Genomic DNA, 14,733 nt, shown 5'->3' with positions numbered 1-14,733 from the left:
CAACCAGCATTGGCAAAAATGCAGCTGACAAATCAAGCAGAGACAAAACCACAAAAAGATAACAAGTGTAGGTATTTCACATCACGTGTTGTGTTTGAGGACATTTGAGAATCTAATAAGTTTTTAAAAAAAATCCAACTCATAGCTACAATTTCATCTTCAGAAGGTGTTAGGAGGGATAAGAAGAAAAGCTTGTTAACACTAAGTCTGTGAGCAGGCACCATGATACCTCATTTGTAAACATAGATGCCTGATGGAAGCAGAAGCTGGGTGGGAAAAAAACAAATTTAAAAAGCCTCACTGAGGAATCAGGACACTTAAACATTCAACACACTTTGTTCCATCTGCTAAACATGAAGCAAAGGTTTGTTCGTCCAAAAACAAGTTTGGCTGCAGTGTACAGTCAGAAGGATCAGTGCAACAAGAGGAGTGGATGATTCTCTCTGGTGAGGATGTTTTTTTTTGAGGTCACAAACTTAGTGAAGTACAAACATGTACAGAGAAAGTAAAAATATAACAAGATATGATTGTTCATTATAATGTGCTGTGTTTTCTGTGTTCCCCTGATATTCCAACCACCAAGCCTGGATGTGTTTCTAGGAACCGACCTGTACAACCACAGTGCTACATCATTCATGTTTGCATAGAGAGGCTCTCACTATGTCTTCTTGTTCCGTTTGAAAACAGAATAAATCCTTTTCAAAATCACCAGGCACCAGTGCTTATTACCCATGAACCTCTTTAATGTTTCTGTTGCCACAGCAGCTATACACAGGGCAGGTTACATGGAAAATAATGAAGTAAGAAAAGCAACACAGCACACATTGGGGTTCCTGTCATGAGTGCGCATATTAAAAACGGCTCAAATGAAACAGCAAAAAGGGACTAAACATTTTAAAAAATAATAATTTTAGACAAGCCAGAGCAGGCCCTCTGCTTTCAGTGGTCACGACTGTAACATGGATTTCACACATTACGCCTCTAAAAGCAAACTGCAGCAACACCTGAAACACAGATTAAAACACTATTTTTGCCAAACAAATACAAAAAAAATAATCTCAGTGCAAATGGAGTGAGAAAATAATACGGATAAACAACAAAGCATTTGGCAAATGATAATCCTGGGAGGAATTTGGATTGGCAACAAATCGGGTAGGAGATAAGTTGGCAAGAGCTGCGCGTCGTGTTTCTCCTCCACCTTCGCCAAATGTTTCGAGGTTCAGTTCGTTCACAGACTTCGTTAGCAAAACTAACTAACACTCACTTCATCCCTCGAACGAACGAGTCTTTTTTATTGAATGACAAGAAGACGCATGTAAAGCCGACGTCTGAGTTCAGTTCAGTGTAGAGGTTCTTTGAAGAAGAACGCGTCGATCAAGGGAAGGCACGGATAATGAAGGAGGTTTATACTGAAAGGTAAAAAGGGTCCGTTTGTTCATCACATTTAAAATACATCACTAAAACAAACGTGTGGCTCTCTTTTTTCTGCTGTTCCACTGAGCTGACTATGACGCACAGTTGTGCAGCAGGAGTTGGGCATTAAGACGAGCAGTGTGTAGGAGTTAGAATCATCTAGTGGTAAGGTTGCAGAAGGACTCCAATCATGACTGAACCCCTCACCTCTTTTTTTAACCTTCTAATATGAAGCCGAATCAAAGGAAGCTGCTAAACTTCCAAACAGCATGTGTTTGGTTTACCCATTCTTGGCTCCTGTTCACATTTGGCAGAGCGAGCTAACAGACTGCGAGAGGCTCATTCTTAATTGGGAAGATTATCCTTTTCAGGCTGTTACACAAAATGAAAACAAACCAATGTTTCCTCCAATAGAATTCTAAATTGTATACACTGGGCCTTAAAAATCAATGAGAATAGTTTTCATCTAACAGATGATAGTTCACAAAAGAGGAAGGTGGACTCAGACTTTCACTCCAGAAAACACTGAACAAAGGCATGAGCGGTCCAAACAAGTCAGGGTTTACACTCGCCACGAGGCTTTCTGGACAAAAGATGAAAGTAGTGGTTTAAAAACTGTTTTAGCCTACAATTAAGGAACCTTTGCTCCTTAATAATTTGATTACTGGCAGAGCTCTGCTGCACATATTTTAGTTTTTAGAAACCCTCTCGTGGCCTGTGACAAGCCTCTAAAAAAGGTCGGAGGAAGTTAAAAGACTTCATCAGAATAAAATGAAACTGAGATTTAAGGGTTGATGTTTGTATGGGGGGGGGGGGGGGGGGGGGGGGGGGGGGTTAAAAGGCAAGCAATGAAAGCAGAAGCCTTAACCTTAACAGCATGAATAAAATGTAAACACATTAAATGATATCTGCTTCGTCTGACAAAGTACTCTTTCTCCCAGAGTTTGGCAAAAACATTCTGCACACTAACAAAACAAAACATGTCATTCATTACTTATCCTTACATCATCATCGTCACTGAATACGCAGACACCACACACTGTGTGGGGTCAGGGTCATTGTTGGATTCAACCATGTTTTTTTTTTTTCCCTGCTGGAATTGACGAATCATCTATGAACTAGCATTTCTATCCAAATTCATAACTCTTAAAAAAAAAAAAAAAAATCTGAATTCATACAGCAGCCAGCTACATCAAACCTAAAGGAGCCTTAGAGCCTAAAACAAATCATTAAATACCGATAAGTTAACCACATAAACAACTCAATCCAGCTTTAAGATTTAAACTACAATCATGAATCTGACACCTTCTGTCAAATATCTTAAAGCCATGATGTGTTGGCAGCAATTTTAGGCAATATGGTCAGACCACAAAAAAAAAAAAAGGATGAACATGATGATTCACATTCTGCTTTCGAATTTCTTTCCTAAATAAATAACACTAAAACAGTGAAGGATTTTGGTTTTCAGGGCGTGCTTGTACAAATCTTTGTCCGCCTATATTGCTCTAAAATTCCACCCATCTATCATGGCCAACCACGCCCCCTTGTGTGAGGACAGAATGGTCTCTGGGCTCGTCCACTAAGATGAGCGAGGTTCATCGTCACAGGGGGCGCTGTGACTCTGCTCTGTTTCCATCGCTTCTTCCTCCTCCTGAACCACTTCTTCTTCTACTTCGTCTTCCTCTTTTCTGTCCTCCTGCTGTGCCGGCGGCTGCTCCTCTGATTGGCTCTCGCTCTCTACCTCGGTAGTGGGTTCTTTATGTTCCCCCAGCTCTTCTTTCTCATCTGAGGAGAAGATGCGTCAGGTCAGGCGGGTATAAGAGGGGAGAGCCGAGCGGTTCATGTGAATATGTTTGAAGTACAGATATGGATTTGCTTGTTAGGAGTTCAAATCAGAAGTGAACGTAAGACAAGTTTCACCATTCCCATTGGTTGTGTTATTATGTGTTTAATTAGAGTAAAATATCTTCAAGAGATTCATTCAAGTCTGCGATCCCTTTCAGTGCACTGAAAAGAACCCGGTAGGTAGACATTTTCTTTTCAACAAGTCCTGCAAATACAGCTCTTAAGGCCTGTGTCCACTTACGCGTCTATGTTTGCACCCTGAGGAACCCTGAACCGCTTCATCTGGGCGCCTACCGCTGCAGCAGAGTTCCAGAGGCATTTCCTTCGAGGGCCTTTGCACACCGACTGCGCTTTTTTTTTTTCCTTTCAAAAAATCGCCACACGTTCTCATGTTGTGTAAATCCTGTTTGCACACTGGACTCTGAAACTTACTTTGAGCATTGACATCCTGAAATCCACCTGGAAGTGATCGAGCTCATCCTCCAGCTGCTTTATATACAGGTCACACTCTCCATGCTCAGGTCTGGGGGGGGGGGTTTTCCAGGAATATGACAGACCTGGTGTTTTTTCTTTTTAGATTATTTTCCAAGGATCTGAAGAATCCACAAAATCATTTTCACTGCTTGATGACTTGAATTTTCACAATGATTAGGAGCAAAGCATCGGACTTAGTGGGCAAGGTTTCTTTGTGAAATATTTGTTATCGGATAAACGGGTCCAAAAAACTAATTTGAAAAGAAAAAAACAGACTCAGGGTGAAAAGGCCTTCATTTAGTCGTGATCATAAAGTCCTTTCTAATTTGCTCATTATTTGCTTTGAATGCAGGAAAAGAAGAAAGGTGTTGGTTGGTCGCATGAGAAAAACCAATGTTGTTGACAAAGCCGTAATCAGAAGTCCCACCCCTTCTTGATTTTGATTGGTCAATGTGGGAGACGTGAACGTAGATTTTTTTTTTTAAAAAGGAGAGAGAGAGAGAGCTGTAACGGCTGACTCTGAGGGCGTTTCTGAGCCGAGGACACTCTTTGTTGGTTTTGTTGGACAGAAAACAGACACCAGCCAGCACAAAAAGAAGGCTGACAGTGGACACAGGCCCTGATGTTTCAAATCTCAGGTAGGTACTCTATGATGAAAAGAAGCCTGTACAGATGTGACACAGTTTATGGGATGAGTACTTGTACACTAAAAAAAGACATGCTGGTTAGAGTTAAGTACACAGAAGCAAAACGAGGATTTAGCACGAAGGTTAGCGAGATGACCCACGCTAAATATAAAAAACAACCTCGAAGCTTTTCGAGACAATCGAGACATTAAATCATGTAGAGAGGAGAGCAAAATCAACCAATTCAGAAACTCATCTCCACATTTCGTGCACTCAGTGAATACCAGATCTAAGTCAACGCGTGTCCTTTGTTTTCTTATGGATAGAGCGCCTGTTTGTTCCTGATCCATCTGCTGTTAGCCGACAGAAGTTTCCCCCTTTCTGTGAATCTTTGACCTTTAAACGATGATTTTAAATCTTGAAATGAGGTTATATTGTAGTTCAAAAACACTTTTTAACCCAGATCTGGCGTAAACGTCGAGTGACTGCTCACCCCATATTTGTTGAGGTTCAATTTTAGGTTATTGCAAATTAGATGATTTGGACTTAGCATTAGGCTGAGCTCTACAGTGTTATTGATTCTACGGCCAAGAGACATGACCCATTCTGGGATAATCAAATCAGCTCCAATTAAGCCGGACCAGACAGTGCAGGGGAGAGAGAGAGAGAGGGAACCTGGACTCTGCAGAGGTGGATTCTGAGGGTTCTTTGGACTCTGCTGGATCCGGAAACTGTGGACCAAGTTCCACGGAGCCACAGCCTTAGCTAGAGGTAAGATCACACTGTTAACCTACTGATCATTTGGATGTGACACGTTTAGTCCGACACAGGAAAAGAAACGGGGAATCGTCTACGAGCATGCAACTAGACCGACGCTGGCTGATGATGACACAACATTTCACGCTGCAGCAAGATTCCACGATGTAGAGAACTGCTTCGTTACCAGGCATTGTATGCAAATGCTATACATCGAGTAGGTCAGCCATAAACATGACATTCAGCATTTTCCCTGAGACTTCTTTGATTGAATTGTTGGAGCTTGTAGCATCACCAGAAAAAAAAAAAAAAAAAGAGAAGAAAGAAGTCCGATCTGTCGTTGTGTCACACCTCTGCTCGCTAACTGACCAATCGATGGATATGAAGACAGCATCATCAAAGTTAAGAAAAGAATCGCACACAAACAAATGAAGGTCAGCTAGAGCTCGGAACTAAGAAGCATTTAACATGGGCGGTTAGGACGTAAAGTCAGTAACATGAATATGCAGAGAATGGTGTGAGTATAGCCGTGTGTGTGTGTGTGTGTGTGTGTGTGTAGGTCTCTGTCTGAATGAAAGAACACTTTCAGATGGGTCTAAACTCAGGGCTGGGGGGGCCGTGCCTGAGTCTGTGTGTTTTGGGAGTTTCAGTACCTCCAGAAGGGGACGGGCTCTCCTCTGTGCCGCCTGCTCCAGAATGCCGTGAAGGTCCGGGGGAACGGGATTCTGCTCGCAGCCTCCTCTCGTAGCTGAACTCTGGGAGCCTCGGAGCCTGAGGACGGGTCTTCCTGGCTGGATTCAGGAAGTAGCAATATGCGCATCGAAATGCTGACGAGAGAAATCAGGATGATGAGTAAGTGTTTCACTTTTACCGGTATGTATTTTAAATTTACTTGAAGTAAAGACAGTCACCTTCAGGTCTTACCTAGATATTCAAACTCTTCTTTCAGAGCCATGCCATTATGAGAAAAACACTGTTGGCAGACGAGGGCATATCTACAGGAAAGAAAGAGGGAGGGGGACTGTTTCATGTTTTCTGGAGGAAACAAACAAACATTGCAGCTCTGTCTCCTGGTTCAGTTATGGCACTTTCAAGAGGACTTTGACAACTCCCAGCAGCTCAGGGGGGCTGCCGCTGCACTCGGACATCTCTCCATCAATACATGTAACCAGGTCCTGCATGTGTGCAGAAGTGTGTGCGAGAAGCATGTCTCTATAATAACAGAGTGCGAGTTTTCTGATTGTTTCACCCGAGTCCATCAGGCAGAAAAAGTTCCTCCATGAGGAGGGCTGCAAAGAAAACGTGCTGCAGAATTCATTCGGCTGCTTTGAACAGTTGTAGCATGTAGCTCATGAGTGTGAGAACTAACAGCTGATATTTTCCTTTGTCCACTTTCTTCTACCGTTACTTGCTTTGCCAGGAGGATGTGTCATCACCATATCTTTAGCCCCGTTTCCACACAGCAGTCTGGTACGGATCGGTACAGTTTGTTATGGTTTGGTTCAATAAGCCTGATCCCGTTTGTGTTTCCACAGCCACCCGTGCCCTATTTGGTAGATGCCGATAGCAACTAAGTAAATAGCGTCATATGACAGCAACTAACCGCTAACAGCTGAGCTAACGCTAATGTGACACAAACAAAACCAACGCTGGAAGACATCCAGCAGTTCATCTTCTCTGTCACTGACATGTGACTCTTTATTACAAAAACTCAATCAAGCTTTGTTTCAGAGAAGGCTGTGTGCCGCGAGGAGAAATACAGACGTAAACAATCAGCTGTGTGTTACAGTCAATGGCAGAGTTTTGTTTGCCGACGTAACACAGGAAGTGACGATTTTATCAACCAATCAACGGACTGCAGTGTTTAGCTCCACCTTTTCGGGTTGGCTCGACATTCTTGGCACCCCAACGGAAGGGTCCCAAAAAGTGGGACGGTACAGATTGGTTATTTGGGAATCTTTCCCGGGATTAGTCTATGGAAATGCCGCAAAATGCACACCGTACCGAGACGAACCAAGCCGGACCGCTCGGTGGAAACGGGGCTTTTGTTACAGGGATTAACGCTCTACTTCCCAAAGCTATGAACAGTGCAGAATTGTAAGGATGACGGTAGAGTAGCAGAGGCTGAACTGTAACACAGTCTGCGTGCAAACGACGGGTTTCACATCTGAAGGAGGGACTCTGACCTGTTCTGTGGTCCGTCTCCGACCAGATACTCAATGACTCGGTCCACTGCTCCTCTGTCTTTGGGCAGAATTGGACGTGCTAACGGAGGACCTGGTGGGTGCAAACCTGCAAAAACAGACACGCACAAGGTGATTGAAGACATGTTAGAGATTTAGGATGAAGTTGCAACAGGTCAGGAATCATACACAGCAGAAGTGTATTCACATTCACACACAAATATATTCATGTGAAGATGCATCCATAGGCTTTGAAACCTACCTACACCTGGAATAGGGGAGCATGGGGTTCTTGGTACTGCCCCCTGGAGGACAGATGCAGACAGAGCAGATCTGTCCGGTGGTCCTCCTGGAGCTGAGAGAGGAACAGGTTCTGTAGGGACAGCGACACGAGATGAGGACACTGACACACGTCTGAAAGAACCAAGTCAAAGGCAACTGGACTTTGTGCTTGTTCCAGTTGCCTTTGACTCTGTCCGTGACCTGGACACTTGAGAATCTGCTGGGACGCACTTCAAACGTTCCACGGTGAAAGAACACAAGTAAACAAGCTGTGGCTGTAAACTCATGGTGCTATGTAGAGCCATCGTCAAGGTGACACACTGACAAGTACTGATACTTCTTCCTCTTAGTATCTCTGCCTGCCCTCTTACCAATAGGTGTACCTCCTGGTCCCAATGTGGGCCGTGCTCCCTGGGGAGTCATTGCCATTGCACCCGGGGTGCCCATCGGCATGGGTCTCATTGCCACACCTCTCTGTCGAATCTCTGCATGGAGAAGAGGGATTCATTACAAATCCTGTCATTTGGACGGAAGAAATCTTTAAATTCTTGAGCTCCTTAAAACACCTCTTAAACTTCCGAAGGAGAACTTTATCTGTTGATGTGACGTGTGTCTTACCTTGTCCTGGTCTGGGAGTCATCTGAGGACGCACCGGGGTCGACTCCAGTTCCTAAAACACACGGACAAAAAAAAAAAAAAAAAAGATGTAAAAACTTTCAGATTACATCATTTACATATTAAGCAATACTACAGTTCTGTTGGACAGTGGGCCCATCAGAGAATAAACCTTCGTAGAGGCAAATAAGGTGGTGAACAAACATCTGTCCACTCACAGCTTTCCTCTTGGCTTCGGGATCAAAGCGTTCCAGGATGAGTTTTGCATTTTTGTACGTCTCCGTTTCCATCACTTCTTCCAGCTGAAAACGCCAAACAAGGAAGCACAGGGAGAAACTAGGCTCGAACACAAAGCCGCAACTCTGTTCCAATCAATCTTTAAAAAGATTTACAAATGAAATGTCGACTCGGAAAATAAAGAAATAAGTCACTTACTATCTTTTTCTTGGCCACCTTCAAATCTTCCAGCTTATCATCTAAAAACAGAAGCATTTGTCAGTTAAGTGGCTTCACTTTATTTTGACATGAGAACAAGGTCAAAGTCATGCAGTCATACAATTACAATATTATCAACAAGATTTGTTGTTTTAGTTTCAGTTTTGTATCTTGAACACGTCTTCAACGCTTCCCTCACAAACTGCCAGTCTGAAGAGAAACACACCCAAACTGATAATCATCGGGGGGGGGGGGCGTTAGAGTGGTGTGTGACATCTTTCTATGTAAGACCACAATGAAAGAAAAGGAGTTGGCCTCACTGTCGTTTTGGAGCAACGTTAAGTTAACTTACTATTCCTCTCGGTGCGTTTGGAAAAAAGGAACACCAGCAGCTTCCGGATGAACCACACCCTGATGACAAGAGTTAAAAAAATAAATAAAAAAAACATCAAATTTGAAGATGGCACATCGAAAATGATTTGTAGCAGAATCAACATCTGAATCGTGTACAATAAGTGTGTGAACTGTATTCGAGTCGAGCACTCACAGCACTGGGTAAATGAAGAAAGGCAGGGCCATGTACAGTCTCTGCAGCCATTGTTCAGGCAGGTACAGGCAGTACACAACCAGAGAGGTCAGAAGGTAAAGGCCCGACGAGTAAAGAAGCAACCTGCCCACCCACAGCTGCAGGCACAATGACACACAAACACAAAAGGTGAGTACGAGAAAATGCGGCAATACAGCACATACTGCACATGTCGGCGTTTGGCAGACTTGACCTTTTGAAGACGCTGGTTTTTAGCTCTGAAGTCCTCGAGGTCTTTAATCTCCTTCGAGGAGAAACAGGGAGGTCAAAGGTTTATGAAGCAATGTCAATCTCACAGGAAAAAGATGCTCGCCTTATAACTTCTACCGCTCCTTCTCAACTAATGCTCACCAGTCTCATAAAGCTAAATGACTCATCCTGATGATTCGCCCAATCACAATGTTAAAACAGTCAGACATGGAATTCCAGATTTAATGCGACCAGTCAAAGTTCAATAATCCTTCACATCATCTCAATTATGAAAAGACTGTAATTGATGGTCCTCTTTTTTTTCTACTAAAATTATAATGGGAGCATAAAACGTGTCATTAAATATTCAGTCAGTACCTTGTCGATGTTCTCCAGCTGCTCCACTGTGGTGGGTTTTGTCTGGGTTGAGGACAAAGATGAGAAAATCATCATGAGCGAATAAGAGAATTCAACAAGCAAGCTTAAGTCGGATCCATCCAGGCCTCACTCAACCATCTCAGGTGCATATATGCAAAAGAAAATGTCCAAAGAAATCGAGGTGAATCGGATGTACTCTGTGTCTCTGGAATTTTTTTTTTTTTTAATTTTTAAATCACTGAACCTGAAAAGCCGAGGTCCCACTTCCTACTGCTATCTCTCTTTTGCTCTCCTCCTGTCTCTCCCTTGACTTCTCTAGTAGATCTAAAAATAGCACGAATGAATTTCATCTGGCTCGGGCACTGAGTTCACTGTTCTAATGGCGAACACATCGAAACTGACTGACACACTGTCGTCACTTAAGTAGAACAAACCAGTGACTCTTTGTTCAGATAGAACGTGGTGGCTCCGCTCTGTCCAAGGCTTTTAAAGTGAAACAATTCGGTTGGCAACACAAACTAAAAAAGACATAACATATATAAATGTAAGATTGTGTACTGAGGTATAAAGTGTTATGAAACTGTTTCAGTGTTGTCCCACAATTATCAAGTGTTTTTTTTTATTTGTCTGTAGTCTATCCACATCATTCAATGTTAACTTATCTCTATCACTTAACTCTCTCTTTTCTCTCACCTTCCATCGGGAATATAGCGCCCCCATGTCTGTAGATGACAGTGGTCTCCTCTGTGATTCACTGTGGAACAGAAATTCTCTTACAGAAGGTCAAATAACACACACGCATGTCTTACAGGATGTTTGGAGGGACTAAGCCCTGCTGTGAGATTTACATAACACTTTCATCCTCACAGGATTTGACAAGCTGCGCACAGAGTACGGGGTCACAATGGTGGCCGTTGTTCCTGCGGATTTGCTCGGAAAATCCTCGCTTCCTGCGTCTTATTTATTCACTCAAACCATATTATAGCACATGGCTGCACAGCACTGACAAAGATCAAACTTCAAGTGAGACTATGAATTAAAATAGTCCTCGATGTGGTTCAGATCAAATAGTAGACATCATGTCATGCTGTATCTTCAACACTGAAAGCAGTCTCCTCTCAGCATAAAGAGTGGTGGTTCACCACAGATGACCTATCCAAGCATGGCTCAGCTATGTTTGCACATTAAATCAAATCAACTTCTTTCTACCTGTTGATGTGAAGCTGTGCATTGTGTAAAAAGATGCAAGGTGTTCATGCTGATTTTTTCGCTTTCAAGAAAGGGAACCAGACAACATCCTTCCTTAAATATAAACCGCCTTAAATCTAAAACAGCTACATGTTTACGTGGTGTTACATGATGTGTGCACCTGTGGCCAAACTTCCACATTTCTTCAGGAACATGTGTGAACATTTGGAGGAGTATGTGCAGGTTAGCGTCCCCGGGGCAGCCAACAGGCAACAGCTAATAGTTCAGTTTTAACAGGCTTCACTTCAAGACCAGCCCTTCCATAGCTCACTCATCACTTTTTAGCAAAGTCCTCAAACAAAAGCAGCGATTAAGTTTCACGTTTCCAGTAAAACAAACAGTGATGACGTTAGCTGAGTAGCTTTAGCTGCTCCAACACAATACTGGATACAAAAAAACAGTCGCAAGCAAGAAACTGCAATGATGTTATAAAACCAGACAGGAGGCATCCAACAATGTCTTCTTTGTATTTATTTGGTATTTCATAAAACAAAACAATACCCCTTAAAACGTGTTTTAAGCTAAGTGCTACTCCTAGCTGGCTACTGCGACAATAGCAGCAGATTGAATCGATGCTTCCTGAAAAAACACTCACGTTAAGGTCTCTACTTTTCCTTACATCTCTGAATTAATGAAATACTTACATAAGGAGGTGTTCAGCGTGTATGTTAACCGCTCATTACGTCAAGTCAGCTCAGTAAGCAAGCTAACAGAAGACTTTAGCTGCCAACTCCACTGACACTTCAACTACCAAGCGAGTCTTGGCGCGGCGTGGAGACGTTTGTTTTGGGTGACGTCATCTCGGAACAGACGTCGGTTCTTTCCCAGAGACCTTTGCGTTGTAGTCTTTCTGGCTCTGTGGTTACCTCATGGGATTGCTCTTTGATGGGTTTTATTGAGGACTGTATTTAGACAAGATCTGATCGATTAGTCAATTCATTAACGGAAGCAATTAATTGATTGGAAATTAAAAAATAACATCTGTATGGTCATTCATTTATTAAAACTGTGATTGTTTGTTGTGTCTTAAATCAACCCCAACACTCGAGCCACAGGAATCGTACTGTCCTATTGTGTTGAAATGTACATTTAAATGGAGAATTAAATCAGGACAGTCTCCAGCAGTTAATCATCTTATCTAAAAACAAAAAAAGTTGTTGAATTCTGACCCTTGACTAGATATACTTGTGAGAAAAAAGACTGAGCCTACTAGTAAATTATAAGAGGCAAAGCAGGAAAAAGTGAATAATAATTTGTTCTTTATTGATTCTCCTAGGGGGACATTTGTTTTTTATTCTCTGTTTAGTGAACATGAAAACACACAGAGTCCGAAATAAACACGTGCAAAAACAGGATCCTAAGGAGATGCATTAATATAGGGGTCTCAGAGTGAGGGGCTGCCTGCAGCGAGCTCAAAGGCACTTCAGCAGTGGACTGGCACCTCTCCAGCTACCAGGCCAATTTTAAAACTTGGTCCATGACTTGAACCTGCTAAGTCCCTACAGAATGAACTAATGCCCCCACAACACTGTCAATATCCTTACAATCCATTAAAATAAAAGCCAAAGAGAAATTAATTTATACACTTTACATTAGGCTGTATGTTTTTTATATACATATATTTTTAAAACCACTACATTTAGATAAGTCTAATAATGAAAAGTTGGCAATGGGGAATACAGCTTGCCAATCAACTAATAAGAAAAGATGAAATCCAGAAACGTTACAGAAGTATCAAGCAAGGTATATTCTCATATCACCACTAGATGTCGCAATGTTATCATTTTCACAGGGCTTTCATTGATTTACTGCAAATGTGTGCACACTGCTGCTTCATCTGAAACAACTCAAGTCAGTGGGGAGTTGGAAGAAAAAGCAGCTGAATTCTGGAGAAATTCTGCAGATTCATAACTTCTACGTGATCGCATTGGAAGCATGTTTGTTTGAGTGTCAAACGGAATCCATCAAATGGTTCACTTTATATCAAGCACAAGACGATCGGTTGGACAGAGATTTATTAACTGGCCTATTTTGCTTGTAACTGTGAAGATACAAAACTTTTAATTGAGCAATTATTGGAGACTTTGTCACAAATTATCTCATCTGGTATTTTGTGAATATATTCACTTCTAAATTGTAATAAATCTCTATTCAGCCAAACATCAAGCTGGAGAAGGCCAGTGGATTAATCTGACAATAATACTGCCCTCTTTTGTAGGTAACAGCTGATGAGGCACTCTACAGCTTTTCGAGACCACATGCTTCCTTCGCATCAGGTAGGAGTAAATGAAACCTAAGAAATACATTTGCATTTATACTGGACTGTGGGTGAACCATTTGATGGATTCCCTCTGAATATTTGTTTAATGATTAGAGAAAATAAAACAACATCTGGACAAAGTCTAAAACTCAAACACTCAAACAAACATGTATGTTTCAATGTTATCACACTAAAAATATTGTGAATCTGCAGAATCTTGCAGAATTCAACAGCTTTTACTTCCAACTCCCCACTGAGTTGTTTCAGATGAGGCTGCAGCGTGCACAGATTTGGCCTTCAGCTTTAATGCTTACAGCTTCCTCTGGAGACTGAAGAGTTATGAGCCTAATAAAACTCTCTCTCTCTCTCTCTCTCTCTCTCTCTCCCCCCACTAGCTCCCCCTTTCTCCTTCTTTCTACCTATCACACACACACACACATACACACACACACACACACACACACACACACACACACACACACACACCACACCACAACACAGTATGTGTGTTGATGTAGCCTACATTATAGCTGATGAGTTATCCTGATGCTAAAGTTATTTCCGTTTCATTAACCCTTAATAAATTAAACACTGAATAAAAATGAACGGCAGGGACTACTTTATACAATTCTCCAGCACCACACACAAGTGTGTTTGTTTTTCAGACATATGGATGAGGAAAAGTCAAAGAACGCTATAATCAGTTAACACATAGTTCAACAAATTCATATGCCAGAATAAAACAAACACACTAAAGTGTATGTTTTTGTATTTTTGTTGAGAGAACCTGGAAATTGAGAGGGCCACTTTTTTCCAATCTTTAAGGGGCTTTGATTTCTTTTTCATATGCATGTTGAAAAGCATTGTTACCATACATTCAAGAGATCTATATTTGTTGATCAGAGTTCTATCAAAGGCTCAGACTAGTCTGTGCATACAGACAGCTAATATTCATTCATACAAAACAGCCATTCAGGCAGGTTTGGGTTTGAGAATAGTAAGTCTGACATTTTAATGGATCCGTCAATACTGAAAGAGAATAGGAAGTTAAACATGAAGGGAAATGATTTTTAAAAAAAAGGCATATTTTATGCCGCTGTGTTTTTGAGTGCTTTTCTTTGTATAGTCTTACTGTTCCTCAGATAAAGAAATATCATAAATATAATATAAACAGAGCTTTAAAATGATTGATCTAAGTGATTATTTAACCGAACTCATGGTTAGAGACAGCTTGGTTTTTGTCAGCCTTAAATACAACATGGTAAAAGGCCCCCTTCTTACAACCATTTGCTTCGTCTCTCTTTTGTCCACTGGACATTTCGAGTGCACGGCACATGGTTCAAAGACACTTTTGTTTGGACGTTGGCTGTTTATTGGACTTGGCAGTCAGTCAGTCTGTCTGTCAAATTAGCACAGACACCTGCTTTAGGATAAATGCCCGTG

The 14,733-nt window shown here is 41.8% G+C and overlaps 1 protein-coding gene across 3 annotated transcripts; it reads right to left on the bottom strand.

Annotated features, from left to right (window-relative positions):
- Positions 1-722: 722 nt before the first annotated feature.
- On the bottom strand, positions 723-11,834 carry lnpk (lunapark, ER junction formation factor). 3 transcript variants are annotated; one of them, XM_079363515.1, is made up of 16 exons: positions 11,675-11,834; positions 10,476-10,536; positions 9,783-9,824; positions 9,409-9,459; positions 9,177-9,313; positions 8,982-9,040; positions 8,630-8,670; positions 8,413-8,496; positions 8,198-8,249; positions 7,951-8,064; positions 7,560-7,670; positions 7,301-7,406; positions 6,039-6,109; positions 5,768-5,941; positions 5,034-5,123; positions 723-3,198 (listed from the first exon to the last, which is right to left on the bottom strand). In XM_079363515.1, exons 2-16 carry the CDS (start codon positions 10,500-10,502, stop codon positions 2,993-2,995), a joined length of 1,365 nt encoding a protein of 454 aa, XP_079219641.1. In that variant the 5' UTR covers positions 10,503-10,536; positions 11,675-11,834; the 3' UTR covers positions 723-2,992. The 3 variants fall into 3 exon arrangements, with proteins under 3 accessions (XP_079219641.1, XP_079219642.1, XP_079219643.1); XM_079363516.1 differs by having other exon boundaries at positions 7,560-7,652; XM_079363517.1 differs by lacking the exon at positions 5,034-5,123 and having other exon boundaries at positions 11,675-11,831.
- Between the last annotated feature and the right edge of the window lie 2,899 nt (positions 11,835-14,733).

The sequence above is a fragment of the Symphodus melops genome (genome assembly GCF_947650265.1).
Source record: "Symphodus melops genome assembly, chromosome: 15".
Taxonomy (NCBI): Eukaryota; Metazoa; Chordata; class Actinopteri; order Labriformes; family Labridae; genus Symphodus; species Symphodus melops.
The sequence above is the reverse complement of the archived record's forward strand: the minus strand, read 5'-3'. Positions and strand labels throughout refer to the sequence as shown.

Coding starts and splice junctions, on each gene's coding strand:
- lnpk (XM_079363515.1), bottom strand. CDS start 10,502: ATGGGGGCGCTATATTCCCGATGGAAG. Junction 9,314..9,408: donor AAAACCAGCGTCTTCAAAAG/GTCAAGTCTGCC, acceptor TTGTGCCTGCAG/CTGTGGGTGGGCAGGTTGCT. Junction 7,671..7,950: donor ACCAGGAGGTACACCTATTG/GTAAGAGGGCAG, acceptor CTGTCCCTACAG/AACCTGTTCCTCTCTCAGCT.